At 34.6% G+C, this 16155-nt stretch overlaps 2 protein-coding genes across 3 annotated transcripts in view; one reads left to right on the forward strand and one right to left on the reverse strand.

The window, feature by feature from the left end:
• Window positions 1-23: 23 nt before the first annotated feature.
• LOC128210032 (axin interactor, dorsalization-associated protein-like) lies at window positions 24-13661 on the reverse strand. Of its 2 annotated transcripts, XR_008257100.1 has the most exons (11): window positions 13383-13661; window positions 10733-10796; window positions 10413-10466; window positions 7205-7259; window positions 6958-7048; window positions 6518-6561; window positions 6097-6225; window positions 5302-5424; window positions 4228-4244; window positions 3375-3492; window positions 24-2908 (listed from the first exon to the last, which is right to left on the reverse strand). XR_008257100.1 is itself a non-coding variant. In XM_052914339.1 (10 exons), the coding sequence occupies exons 1-10, from the start codon at window positions 13496-13498 to the stop codon at window positions 2815-2817; spliced, it is 888 nt and encodes a 295-aa protein (XP_052770299.1). In that variant the 5' UTR covers window positions 13499-13656; the 3' UTR covers window positions 24-2814. The 2 variants fall into 2 exon arrangements, 1 of the variants encoding a protein (XP_052770299.1); XM_052914339.1 differs by lacking the exon at window positions 4228-4244 and having other exon boundaries at window positions 13383-13656.
• Window positions 13662-13789: 128 nt separating this feature from the next.
• The window catches only part of LOC128208799 (son of sevenless homolog 2-like), a 32765-nt gene continuing 30399 nt past the window's right edge, over window positions 13790-16155 (forward strand). The window contains exons 1-3 of the mRNA XM_052912400.1: window positions 13790-14162; window positions 15315-15587; window positions 15813-15896. Of these exons, the coding sequence (XP_052768360.1) occupies window positions 14085-14162; window positions 15315-15587; window positions 15813-15896 (435 nt within the window). The 5' untranslated portion in view covers window positions 13790-14084. The remainder of the gene's footprint in view (window positions 14163-15314; window positions 15588-15812; window positions 15897-16155) is intronic.

Below are 16155 nucleotides of genomic sequence, written 5' to 3' on the forward strand. Positions count from 1 at the left end.
TGATTTCATGTCTTATTATTTATTATTAGTATTATTCAAATAAAATATACATGTATACAACTGTATAAGCAAGGCTACATTATTTTAATATATAATTTTGTATCATACTACATGTATCTATACTCTATATAGGTGAGTGGAATAATATCTTATTAAAATAGTTCAATGATGAGAATACTTAAAGTATTCAGTAAAAAGTTCAGATTGGTTTATTAATTCTTGATTTTATTAAATGTATGTAGATTAAGCTCCAAAAATATAAACAACAATAATAATACCGGACTATTATATTTCATTATCAAAGAGAATTTGAACACATTTTTTTACTGACTGCAACAGTAAAACCACTTACAATTATTTCATTTTAAACATACATGTAGACCATGATGACACTTTCAAATTCATCGTTCATGGACATAATCAGTTCTAACAATTCTGATCAACACAAGTTTTACCTGCATTACCACGTCAAAATAGTATTATACTCAGATATTCAGTAGTCAAACTAAATCAATTCATAATAGTAAAGTGTATTTGTTGTAACTAGTCTCAAGCTAAGATACATGCAACAAAACTTGGCAATAAACTATAGTCACATCAAACAAATAGTAACTGAGATCCTTAGCTTAGTATATGTGTGGTTTTGAACCCTGTGTTACATAACAAAATGGAATTAAAAACATGTAAATATACAACCTTCAGTTACAATATAAACAAATAATACTATACACTTAAACAAACTTCACAACAGCGCAAAACGATATCTCTCTCTATATATATATTATATAACATTGTAGTAGTACACATGTGTGCTGACAAGTATATTTAACATTGTGGTAGTAAACAAGTGTGCTAAAATGTATATTAAACATGTAGTAGTACACACATGTGCTGAACAGTATATTTAACATTGTAGTAGCACACATGTGTGCTGAACAGTTATTTTAACATTGTAGTAGTACACATGTGTACTGAGGAGTATATTTAACATTGTAGTAGTACACATGTGTGCTGAACAGTTATTTAAACATTGTAGTAGTACACATGTGTGCTGAACAGTATATTTAACATTGTGGTAGTACACATGTGTACTGTGGAGTATATTTAACATGGTAGTAGCACACATGTGTACTGAGGAGTATATTTAACATTGTAGTAGCACACATGTGTGCTGAACAGTTATTTGAACATTGTAGGAGTACACATGTGTGCTGAGCAAAATATTTAAAATTGTAAAACTACACATTTGTGCTGAACAGTATTATACTCAGATATTCAGATAACAGTATATTTAACATTGCAGTAATCCACATGTGTGCTAAACAGTATATTTAACATTGCAGTAATCCACATGTGTGCTGAACAGTATATTTAACATTGCAGTAATCCACATGTGTGCTAAACAGTATATCTAACATTGCAGTAATCCACATGTGTGCTCAACAGTATATTTAACATTGCAGTAATCCACATGTGTGCTAAACAGTATATTTAACATTGTAATAGTTCACATGTTTGCTCAAGCAGTATATTTAACACTGTAGTAGTACACATGTTGGCTGAGCAGTATATTGAACATTGCTGTAATCCAAATGATTGCTGAGCAGTATATTTAAAATTGTAGCAGTACATAACATGTGCTGAACAGTATATGTAACTTTATAGTAGTACACATAATTGCTGAACAGTATATTTATCATTGTAGGTGTTTCTCACGTGTGCTGAACAGTATATTTAACATTGTAGTAGTACATAACACGTGTTGAACAGTATATTGAACATTTTAGAGGTACATAACATGACTGTGTTGAGCAGTATATTTAACATTGTTGTAGTTCACATGATTGTGTGCTGATCAGTGTTTTTATCATTGTAGTAGTACACATGTGGGCTTAACAGTATTTTTAACATTGTAGTAGTACACATTGTCACCTTAGTGCAATAACTCAATAACTGCATATAAAAATAGAAGCAGATATTGAGTTCTTGCACTAAGGTGACAACATGTGTGCTGAACAGTATTTTAACATTGTAGTAGTACACATGTGTGCTGATCAGTATTTTAAACATTGTAGTAGTTCACATGTGTGCTGAACAGTATTTTTAACATTGTAGTAGTTCACATGTAGTAGAATATGTGAGTAATTGAACGATATACTAGTATTTAGTATTGAAGTATATTTCATATCACAGTATAAGTTAATTGAACCTTGGTATTAAATGCAATACATGAGAATGTTAGTGACTAAAACTATGCTATATGACTGTAAAACTATGTTGAGACAAATAAATATCACACTGGTTATCAAAAACAGCATTCTGTTTGATTGAATGATGAGACACTGTATTCATGCATCACAGTTAACATAGGAAGTCAGAGTAATTCATATGCATTTGACACCTATGACTTATAATAAGATAAACTATGATTTAAGGTTGGAATGCAAGAAGCCCTTTGAAAGAAAGCCATCACATAATTATCTAACATTCAAACTTCTCTTGTAAAACCCATGTAGGATTTAATGTCATTATTATCTTTCAGAGATGGTGAATAATGCTTGTGCTTTTATGGACTTAATTACTGTTCAAAGCGCATGAAATAGATTCCTGCATGTAGATTGCAGACTTCGTTTGAACGATGACAAGGGAGGCCATATCATAACATGTAAATCACTGGCTCTAAAATGTGTTTTACTCTTAAAGCAGATGTTAGGGAGCCTAGCTATTTCTATGCAAAAAGGTCTAAAATATGAGCTTGTAAACATTCAGGACGGTGGGAACACTTGGGACTATGAAATGCGGTGATAGTTAACATCAGAGATTGATGGAGAGTTTTAAGTGCAGGAAGAGCGGCTTGACAGTGAAGAGCTGAACATTCTTCCTTCTGTAGTTGGCTGGCTTCTTATACCTGCAATACATTCACATAAGGTCACTATCCAGTCACCAATACTATCCTTGATATTCAGTACTGCATATAAACTAATAAATCACTGTATTTGACCTAGTACACACCACTAAGGGCCTCTTGGCATTAACATGATTATAGCAACAGGCAAATCATCGAACTGTACAAGGCTTAATATTTAAATACATATTTTGAATAAACATCCCATGAAAGGAATATTCTGATAATAAGAGTTCAGTAATTCCTTATTTGCATTTTTTGTTGACTCGACTCCTGAATCGATGCTTCTGTTTAATTAGTTAAAAAAAACAAACAGTAAGCTGTTATAAAGCAATGAATCCTTTTTAGCGATGAACCCTTTTTCTTACTTTTATCCTACCTATTTTCTTACATATGAAAGTATTTGCATGTAAATGTCGTTTTTATTAATGAAAAGCAACCCCCTAACAACATGAACTATGCCACTCACAGTTCAAGGACGGCTGTTCCCTCCTTAATCTCATCACTCTCCATGACTGTCCAGCACCGCGTGCTCACGCTCCCTTTCTTCGGCTTGTAGTGCTTGAACTCAAAGAAAACTGCATAACCTGAAATACATACAACGGACATATATACACATGCACACACATATTAACTTGTACACACACATGTATGTGTACACACAAATTAACTTGTACACACACATATACTTGCACATATACTTGTACACACACATATACTTGCACATATACTTGTACACACACATATACTTGCACATATACTTGTACACACACATATACTTGCACATATGCTTGTACACACACATATACTTGCACATATACTTGTACACACACATATACTTGCACATATACTTTTACACACACATATACTTGCTCATATTGACGGCCATGTGTATAAGTGTTTGGCTTGAAAAGTTTATCTAGACTTTTGTATGACAATAAAACTTTTAATACGAGTATATACTAAAATTATATATGTATCTACACCTGTATAATGTTAACACAAATATTTTAATAATGGATAAATACTGAATGATAAAATTAATATAAAAACCATTTAACCAATAAATCATTACCCCAACTAATACAATATACATATCCTTTCAAGTCACATTATACATATATATATATATATATACATACACATATACATAAACATGGGTAAAGTGATGTTCATATTTAACCCAAAGATGGAGCAAATATCTTCGCACTGATCACCACCACATTTATAAAGAAAAAGTCACAACACCATCACATCCTAAAATGTCTACATAAAAAAGAATCATACAAAATGAAAATAATGCAGATGAAAAAAAAAATTACCACAATCTGAGTTCGTGCTGAAATGTTAAGAAATATAATAACCATCTTGCCAAAGTGACTGTACAAACAAAAATGAAACATTTACTTAAACAATGCATACTGAGAATGATAAAATACTTTTTTTGTTAACTATTTGAATATACACATGTAGATCCCATGTGAAATTCTATTAATATAATAGGAACTAGAACTATCACAGAAGTGATTACCTTTAACCCAAAACATAGATTCAAAGGTTTTTTCTCAGATTTTTCACGGATTTTTTTGCCTGCGTCTAACACCCCCTATCGTATTATACCCAGTCATTTACGGTACTATCCTCACACGCCGCCTTTACACAGGATGTGATTGCTTAACTCAGGCAAAAATTGAAAAAAAAATCATATTACATGTTTTAAGATTATAAGAAGGAATAAAATTCTTATTTACCACAAGATAAATCTAAAATCTTCAATATAGCTCAAGTGTTAAACTGATGTTTAAGGGCACATAACTCAAACATGGACAGAGACCTTGACCCAGTCAAGCGAGTGACCTTGACAGTGAAACTTACGAACCCAGGTGTCATCTTCTGGTGGTCATATATATGCAAAATTATTTCTGAATTTAACCAAGCATGGCCAGACATGAACCACTATCATCAATAAGGCTTATATCGCAAAACTCAGAGCCGCACAGTGACCTTCACACTAGAGACACAGGAGACTTGGGCACAACATTGTCATATAATGATTGTCACTTTTACCAAATTATTTCAAAATCCCGCCATGAATGACAAAGTTATTGAGGAGACATAAAAGTGGGACAGACAGATGGAACAGACATAACAATGCGTGTGATTCCTATATAGCCCCTTTTTCACTTTGTGATCTAGACAGTGCTAAATATAGACAGTTCTAATAACTCTGTTTTCTGCTTGATAATCCTGTTTGTAATGTCAGGTGAAAAGTTTAAATCTTTTAATAGGGCTTCTGTACACTCAAACTGTTACAGTTAATTTTGCGAGGCAAATATGATGCAACAACATCTTATTTCTGTGGGAAAGACTAAAGGTGAATTAATAAACTACTATACCAGGAGGTAGACTGTCCAGAGTTTTCTGTATGTGTACATCAACGTTGAATATCACATATGAGTCTTCCTTAACACTCGCCACTGGCGTGTCCTGGTGACTCGTTAGATCAGCACCCTGACTGTCTGCAATAAACAAGTGGCTGAAACCCTCCTTGGTAAACATAAAGGTATACACAATCTGTGATTAAGAGAAATAGAAAAACTGACATGAGTCATAGAAACTGATGCCCTGCTATAATGACAAGATGAAATATTATCAAGAGTTCAAATCTTGAATTTTTCTTTTAAAAATATATTCAAACTCAAACATGCAATGAAACAATACAAATGTGCAGCACATAAACTCGCTGTATGGATATCATTAATATTAAATTATTCTTAAATCCTGCTTAAAGCACAGTTCTAAAACAAATTTCTAACAGTTCTAAAACAAATTTCTAACAGTTCTAAAACAAATTTCTATTTTTATAAAGTATTAAATTTAACAGCACAAAAGAAGTCACAAAACATCCTCATAATGTAATGAAAATTCAGGTTATATAAAGATCCTGCAAAACGTGATGGATATACAGCTTAAAAAACAACTCATTTACAGGAAAATCATCACATTAATTTGATATGGGTAAAAGCAGTGCACAATTCAAAATCATATAATGTGATGACAACTCGAGTTCATTTATATAAAAAATCTAAAAGGCATATTAATAATTATTCTGTTATTACAGAAATTAAAAACCCATTAAGTAAACAAGTTTAATTATTATTACCGTATTGTCTATAGACCACTTTACCAACCTTTCACATATATGGACATGTAGGGGTCGATGTATTGTTTGGCATCTTTAAGACCGATCTTCACGATCCTGATGGTCAGCACCGGCCGGCCTCCGAATGAAACAGGCTCTGGCAACAGGCTTCCTCGCTCTGGGTGGTGCAAACATTAGTATTTAAAAGACAGGCAATTAGTAACCTGTAGATGCTCTATTACTATACATCACTATACATGTATCTAAGCATTTTATAGAATGCAAGGTCAATTACCTCACTCAAAGTTTAAAGATGACTGTGTGCTTTTGGTATTTTGACTTTTACTGGGTTTATAAATTATTTTCTTAAAACTGTTTAACACTTCATTAATTAAAGGATGATGATTCAGGTAAAATAAAAGATGTCAATATGTTTTAAATTTATACCCAAACAAAATACCATTACAAACCTCGTAATGGCTGCCTGTCTTCATCATTGTCATAGTCTGGTAGTCTGAAATACACAAAACATACCTGTCCATGCATAATACACAAAACATACCTGTCCATGCATAATTCAAACAGCTTTATTAAGTACTGAGTATGCTATATTTATATAAGTTAGCATTTCTGGTTTCAAGACACTACATTCAAGTCTTCAAGGACCGAAAGATTAATAATATGTTTTTAAAGTTGCTCTCTGGCCTATATATCAACACAACACTACACAAAATCCAAACAGGGATAGAAATTGGCAGTTCCCAGATGTAAAAACCTGATGAAACTGTGTTCAGCAAAGTATTTTTTAGGAATAATGTAGAGTTGGAGAGGAATGTTTTTTGTACTTTACATAAGAAAATAGAAATTCAGACAAGTACTTGAAATTGTGAACTTCATAACCTGCCCTTACTCTGCTATGTTTCTCTCACGCGAGTTCAACTGAGCTGCCAGCACGTCCACCGGGAAGTCCTTGGCCTTCTGTTTTAAGAGATTCTGAAGAGCTGCAGAGAATATATAAACATGGTAGTTCAATAGTTCTTGAAATACAAGCAAAAAATGATTTACAGTGTTCATTTTTCTATAAAAAAATAAATCATAAAATAATCATGCTCTTTCGCTTTTTGTTATATTTTGATTATATATGGAATAAGTCTTACTTGCACCAATTTTCTTAAGATCATCCAGGGAAATACCCTCACAGGTTCCTGGGTTCTGGAGAAAAATGCAGTATTACTTTATTACTCATATAGTACACTGTATAATTGCATGATTAATTGAACAGGGGCTGTCACAGGAATGTGAAAATTGTCAGACAGATAGCTATTTGTATATAACATATTATGTGATAAAAATCCTATTCATTGTAACAAAGAATTGCTCTACAATTCTAGAAAATTTGATTGAATTCCCATTCATAGTTAAAAATTATGGCCAAGACAGAAAGTTAAGCTGTGAAATCCATGTTGTTTAAACACTGACCTCCAAACGCGGCTGAAACATTAAGTATTGTTTTGAAATCTATATTGTGCAGCATTAACTTGCGTAAAATTGACATTTGAGATGAAAGGACACATTTTATGAGCAACACACCTTCCTAAGTGCTTGACACTTATGCACAGTTTAATTGATTTTCTATAGATTGATAAGAAGTGATGGCTGAGCACAACACACCTTACAATGGTCCTACTCAACACACCTTCCAATGGTCCTACACAACACACCTACCAATGGTCCTTTACAACACACCTACCAATGGTCCTACACAACACACCTACCAATGGCCCTACACAACACACCTTCCAATGGTCCTACACAACACACCTTCCAGTGGTTCTACACAACACACCTACCAATGGTCCAGCACAACACACCTACCAATGGTCCTACACAACACACCTTCCAATGGTCCTACACAACACACCTACCAATGGTCCTACACAACACACCTTCCAATGGTCCTACACAACACACCTTCCAATGGTCCTACACAACACATATACCAATGGTCCTGCACAAAACACCTACCAATGGTCCTTCACAACACACCTTCCAATGGTCCTACACAACACACCTACCAATGGTCCTACACAACACACCTTCCAATGGTCCTACACAACACACCTACCAATGGTCCTTCACAACACACCTACCAATGGTCCTACACAACACACCTTCCAATGGTCCTACACAACACACCTACCAATGGTCGTACACAACACACCTACCAATGGTCCTACACAACACACCTTCCAATGGTCCTACACAACACACTTACCAATGGTCCTACACAACACACCTACTAATGGTCCTACACAACACACCTTCCAATGGTCCTACACAACACACTTACCAATGGTCCTACACAACACACCTACTAATGGTCCTTCACAACACACCTACCAATGGTCCTTCACAACACACCTACCAATGGTCCTTCACAACACACCTTCCAATGGTCCTACACAACACACCTTCCAATGGTCCTTCACAACCCACCTACCAATGGTCTTACACAACACACCTACCAATGGTCCTACACAACACACCTACCAATGGTCGTACACAACACACCTACCAATGGTCGTACACAACACACCTACCAATGGTCCTACACAACACACCTACCAATGGTCCTACACAACACACCTTCCAATGGTCCTACACAACACATATACCAATGGTCCTGCACAAAACACCTACCAATGGTCCTTCACAACACACCTTCCAATGGTCCTACACAACACACCTACCAATGGTCCTACACAACACACCTTCCAATGGTCCTACACAACACACCTACCAATGGTCCTTCACAACACACCTACCAATGGTCCTACACAACACACCTTCCAATGGTCCTACACAACACACCTACTAATGGTCGTACACAACACACCTACCAATGGTCCTACACAACACACCTTCCAATGGTCCTACACAACACACTTACCAATGGTCCTACACAACACACCTACTAATGGTCCTACACAACACACCTTCCAATGGTCCTACACAACACACTTACCAATGGTCCTACACAACACACCTACTAATGGTCCTTCACAACACACCTACCAATGGTCCTTCACAACACACCTACCAATGGTCCTTCACAACACACCTTCCAATGGTCCTACACAACACACCTTCCAATGGTCCTTCACAACCCACCTACCAATGGTCTTACACAACACACCTACCAATGGTCCTACACAACACACCTACCAATGGTCGTACACAACACACCTACCAATGGTCGTACACAACACACCTACCAATGGTCCTACACAACACACCTACCAATGGTCCTACACAACACACCTTCCAATGGTCGTACACAACACACCAACCAATGGTCGTACACAACACACCTACCAATGGTCGTACACAACACACCAACCAATGGTCCTACACAACACACCTTCCAATGGTCCTACACAACACACCTACCAATGGTCCTACACAACACACCAACCAATGGTCGTACACAACACACCAACCAATGGTCCTACACAACACACCTACCAATGGTACTTCACACCACAACACCAACTTCTTGTAATAAGAAGTATCACACACTCCTCAAATGCACTAAGTCAGTATGAAGGCATCAAATAAATTAATGATCCTAATGTTTCTTTTGTACAGTCGAAGTCAATACCTCAAAAACAAAAACAGTTATGAAGGTAAGTAAAAAAAATAATCAATGGAAATAACTTTTAAATACCATACACAAAATAATGTTTCTTTTAAACATCACTTCTCCCCATCATATTAATAAAACTGACCCTGGCGGCTCTTCATATAGTTTGCATGACTGTTTTGAATGCATTTTAATTGTGCTTGATAGCTTTTTATTTTTTGAAATGTTTTTTTATAATGAACACAATAACTTGTTTAAAGAAAGAAATCAATAGTCATCATTACCGTAAATCTGTTTAATAATTATGCTTGTGATTAGGGCATTTCGGCAGACAAATTTGTCACAATACAGAGATGCAAAGCCAGATGTGACAACTAAATACATAAATAATATAATCAGCATTATCATTATCACATATACAGTGTAATCAAAACAGAAAACGATATCATGATAATATTAACATTAAAACTAATATAATTACCATAAATCATCCATTTTCATTGGCAATAAATATATTATGGTAGGTATACAAATACGCTGCTGAGGTATTCTAATACGTACAGTTTTGCCAATACCCATTCCTCCTTATTTCTAAAGGGGTCCTTTGGATGTTGATAAAGAGAAAGCACAACGAAAGAGAAAGTTACCTTCAACCAGTATTGAGTATTTCAAGCTTCCCAGTACTATTGTCAAAGCTTTTGAAAGAAAGAACCAACATTTACCTGTAAGGATCTACACCTCAGTTCCAGACATATGGCTATCTTGCCCACAATTTTCTGGAGAAAAAAAAAGAAAAGTGTTGGTACCTGCATTTGCTAGTTAATAGATGCACATGTGCAGCTTGTTCCTTATGTATGGACTTTGCATTCATGTGTTTAAGAAAATTATCAGTGAACTAAAATAAAATAGAATTCAGCCTCAATCCTCACTGCTTTTTTTTTAATGAAAGCATAATAACTGTGGAAAAGCATGATGGATTAAAGAAATATGTTTTTATATGAGAAGTATCAATAGTATAATGACCTATTTATCTATAACTTACTTTTTGTTCATCGCTAAAGTTGGAAATGTCAGATGACGAGCATTTCTGGAACTGCTTTGACAACCTGAAACACACACTCATGTAATTGTATAATAAATAAAACAGTATTCCTTTCATGTGGAAATTGAACAAAATCATTTTTATACTCTTTTCAAAAAGAGTGTGCAATACCTTTTTTCATGATTCTGGTACACTTATGTATGCATATAATTTTTGAAATCCTGAAAAACTCATGACGGAACAATTGGGTCTTTTTTGGCAGTTTATGAATAGCAAAAGAGACTGACAAAAAGACTTCAATTCAAAGGTAATTAGGGCATTGACAGGAAGAAATGCTGGCTGTCAATTACTCACTTGTACCCGTCTACAAAATATACACTGCATATCAAATTAACAACCATGTCAAGTTTGGAAGCTTTTTATTGCTTGGCATATGAAATATATTTGAAAAGACAAAATGCTGTCTCTGTTCATGTCAACTCATTCATAAAGGTGGGGAATGCCATCCATGAAGAAGGTTTGCACATCAAGAAGAACCAAGAAGGGTGACATAAAACACCAAAAAAGCACCAAACATTAGATGGTATTACTATACCAGTTGGGTACCAAGTAATAAAATTGTTCATCAGGTACACTCCAAAATATACGTCCTGCAGGTACCTGTCCTTTTTAAAAAAAAAATTACAACACTTTGAAAAAAAGTAACATAAATAAGCTCTGAGCTGTCATAATAGGTATCAAAAATCAGACATTAACCATAAACTATTGCTGTTAACAGCATAGCACCTTTCATTGTGGACATAAATTGGAAATAATCAGATAGGCCATTTTGATAAATCATTGATTTCATAATCGTAACTGATTCATGTTAAAGTTAAAAGAAATATTACCAACAATTGTACAATATTTATTAAAAAGTTTTATAAAAAATGACAATCTGAATAATTTTGCACACCTTGACTACACTCTGGCCTTATTGGTCATGATATAAAACTATTGATATTATGTTTTAGTTTCATAAATTAAGAAAATTTCTATTTAGAAAATTTAAAGAATTTTTTTGCAAATAGCAGCCATACTCAACATTTGTAAATCATGATTTATTATCACAGACTTTGGAAGAAAAAGATAAATCTTTTGACAATACTCATTTGTTGTCCAGCCCTAGCTTTTTTACCCATGAACATATATATATATATTAATTCTACTTTGTATATGTAACAGACTGCAATAAATTGCTATGTGCACCTGTTCGAACTTACAACCTCTTGCACCGCAGGCAGACGCTATAAAAGGTAGCTCCATAGTGAGACAGTATAAGTGCCGCTGTATATACATATTGAATACACTGTTACCCATTTGAAATTCGTCCTCAAATTTCAGAGAAATTTGTCCTCAAATTTCAGAGACAAAGGTCAATCTGCAATGACCTCAAGGCTCATGCAACACGGGTCCCTCGTTGGCTGCCAAATGTAACAGACTGCACAAATTGCTATGTGCACCTGTCAATGTTCAAACCCACGACCTCTCGCTCTGCAGACTGACACTCTAATGCATCGCTATAAAACTAGCACTATAGTGCGACAATATTCATATATGCGTATAAAAATCATTTTACCTTTCCTGAGAAATAACCAATATTTATCATAGGCATATAGTAGTCCAAATAATTGTACGTTGACGGATTTTTTTTAGATTTTTGATATGGCAAATTCTTCACGTACAAATTGTTTAGTATCAAAAGTGGGTAGTTGTTCCGATCAGGATTTCGGGTTAGAGCATGTAGCGTCAATAAAATATCATAAAAACAAGAAATATTACCAGATAATGTTATTTTATTTTAGTTCCGTACACATTTTTTTTTTTATCCAACTTATAATTATGAATTTGACGGCTTTTCTTCATTTCATTCTGTCAAAACATAACGATATATACATGAAGGGCACCTGCAAGGCTTCAGGGCACAGTTTTAAATCGCTCGAAACATTTCAGCCATGGCCGAGTTGTTACGATTGTATAATGAGGTCTATCTCGAAGCTTTGTCGAAGGAGGCCGAGTTATTACGATTGTATCGAGTTGTTCCCCTTCGCATAATTGTTATCTGTGTCAGTCAACTTTCGTTTTATTGGAAAGGTAAACAACTTGTTTTAATGCATTAAATGCTTGTTTAGTGCAAAATAACATTTCACTTACATGGCAAAATACGAATATAACTCTTTATGATCAATTTAAACCATAAAATACTTCACTTAAAACAATTTCAATATTTTTAAAACACCCCCGTTTAGACATTAGGGATTGGAAGAATCCCGTATAACACGTCTATCATTTTAGACTAAGGCATATAGCTTCTCATGGGGATTAAACCTGGGTCCCTTTGAAACACTATTTATTGCTCACATCTTGGCCATCAGTACAAATGTATAAAGGGCCTTGGTAAATTACCTTTACTCTTATTTAAAATATAACCCGTGGTTCGATAAAACTTGACTTGGTTTACGCAAACTGCATATTCCACAGTACTGCGCTCTAAAAACAAACTTCTGGTAGCATTTTCATATTGTTTTATGTTTGATGCATGCAGTGTTTGGCAGAAGCAGGTGTTTAAATACCTGTTTTACAGAATATTACAGATGTAATGAAGAGACACCTTTTGTAATCTTCTATGGCTTCTACTGGCTGACCCCACAGATCATGGTCGGTTCCTGCACGGAAAGCTTTATACCAAGCTGTGACAACCTGTTCCTCATCTTCAAAATCGTTCATTTCAAGCGCATAATAAACCGAATTCCTTTACAAAGCTGTAAATCATCAATAAATCACTTTGTTTACAAAATGTCATATCACTTTACCAGTGACAGATTTTAACGTAAAACGGCAATTGTACCTTACAGTCGTAAACTAATAAACAAATACAAATTTGTCATAGCGTTTAGAGCAGTTTGTAAAATGGCAATTCAATACTGTGACTACTTTATCTCTTCGAAATATTATTTCAAAGTTCTACAAAATATTGTATATCTTTTTACGACAGTAGAGTGCGCATGCGTACAATTTCTAGCCTACTTCCGGTGCTGGATGCGGAAGAAACAGAAAATTGTAAACAAAAACAAAGTGTTAGACAGCTGCCGTCTGAGCCATGACTTAATAATCATTCGGCTGTGTACTTCATTATGCTCTTTATTAAATGGACATTCTGCGTTACTGACTCCATTCTTCTAAATGGGGGAATAAGTTGAAGGTCACACACCAGTGATTCTCCTCTCAGGATGAGGATCTCACCAAAAGATGCTTTCACCAGACTCCACAGGACTGTTTTGTGAAGCATTGCTGACTTAAATCTTATCTAAACATGTCTAATAACTACGATTTCTTCTCAGAAGAAAACAGACCAAAATGGAAGTCAATATTTCTTGGGGCTTTGAATTTGGTAATATTTTTTTTATTATTGTAAAAAATGCTGTCAAAGATAATTTATAAACTATCAAAAAACAGAACAGTTGCATGAATATGTCATTAGGTTGCTGGTAAGAATAGTGTCAACCGCATATTTTCTTCTACGTAAGTGTAAATCATTACATAGTCCAAATAATTGTACGTTGACGGATTTTTTTAGATTTTTGATATGGCAAATCCTTCATGTACAAATTGTTTAGTATCAAAAGTGGGTACTTGTTCCGATCAGGATTTCAGGTTAAAGCATATAGCGTCTATAAAATATCATAAAAACAAGAAATATTACCAGATAATGTTATTTTACATTAGTTCCGTACACAAAAAATAAATATCCAAGTTATAATTATGAGTTTGACGGCTTTTCTTCATTTCATTCTGTCAAAACATAACGATATATACATGGAGGGTACCTGCAAGGCTTCAGGGCACAGTTTTAAATCGCTCGGAACATTTCGGCCATGGCCGAGTTGTTACGATTGTGCAACGAGGTCTATCTTGAAGCTTTGTCGGAGGAGGCCGAGTTATTACGATTGTATCGAGTTGTTCCCCTTCGCATAATTGTTTTCTGTGTCGGTCAACTGTCGTTTTATTGGAAATGTAAACAACTTGTTTTAATGCATTAAATGCTTGTTTAGTGCAAAATAACATTTCACTTACATGGCAAAATATGAATATAACTCTTTATGATCAATTTCAACCATAAAATACTTCACTTAAAACAATTTCAATATTTTTAAAACACCCCCGTTTTTTGCACATTCCCGTTTAGACGTTACGGATTGGAAGAATCCCGTGTAACACGTCTATTATTTTAGACTAATCACTACATTGATTAATTGTTACCCGATAAAGTAACTTTACATAGAATGGCTAGAGTGAAATATTTAGAACAAAAACATTTTATGATTATTTTGTAATATGTAGTAATGAATAGATCATGATTTATCAAAAGGCATCCTATTTAATGTATTTTATTTCAATTGAATTGCTTATTAAAAACATAAAGAAACTACATACTTTATCTCTATCAGTCCATGCTGAACTTTCAGTTTGTCAATTTATCACTAGATATATTAATAAGTTTGGCTAATTGTGTAATACTTAGAAGATAAACTTCATTTTTTAGGTTCACAAGCAGGTGCATCCTTCCCTTCAAGCTCAAACAGATGCACTTGAGTACATTGAAGACCTAATCATCCAGCTCCTAGCCACCTTGTGTGCTTCTGAGCCGCATATTGTACAGGATGTTGAAGATCGTGTTCGAAAAACATACCCCGACCCAATCGACAAGTGGGCCGTCCGGGATGCAGATAGGGCTATCAAGAACTTCGATAGCCGAAACAAGAAACAATCAACTCTTGTTTTACCTGTGGACAAGATCCACCCTCTTCTAGTCAAGGTAGGGTATTATCTAGGTATTATCTGTATGGTTTGTCTTTTGTTCCTTCCTTTTTTTGTGTATGGGTTGTTCAGTGTTTCATACATTGAGTTAAAATCAATGCATATGATAATCGTCAATTTACATATTAACATTTGCTTTTAATACTGTCATGTACTGCAAGGTTATATTTGTTCAAAACATTTAGTTATATAATTATTCTGTGTGTGTTGATTGTGCTTGCAGGAGGTGCTTGGGTACCGGATAGATTACACTGTCACTGTGTACATAGTGGCAGTACTGGAATACATCGCTGCAGATATTCTCAAGGTACACATCTTTGAAATCAATTGATTTTATCATATTTCTTGCAATTGACTACTGAAATACCTCATAGGAAATGAAGGGTAAGTTGAAATGAATTATGTGTTACAGTGCATGCTATCCAGTATTGTCAAATTATTTCCAGCAGTTTAATTGGTAAAATCTGATGTGAAACGAACTCAAATATTTACATTCGCCATGTCCTTTGTATGAAAACACTTGACGTTCATATTGAATAATTTAATAAGGTGTTATGACATCATTT

The sequence above is a fragment of the Mya arenaria genome, chromosome 11, assembly GCF_026914265.1.
Source record: "Mya arenaria isolate MELC-2E11 chromosome 11, ASM2691426v1".
Taxonomy (NCBI): domain Eukaryota; kingdom Metazoa; phylum Mollusca; class Bivalvia; order Myida; family Myidae; genus Mya; species Mya arenaria.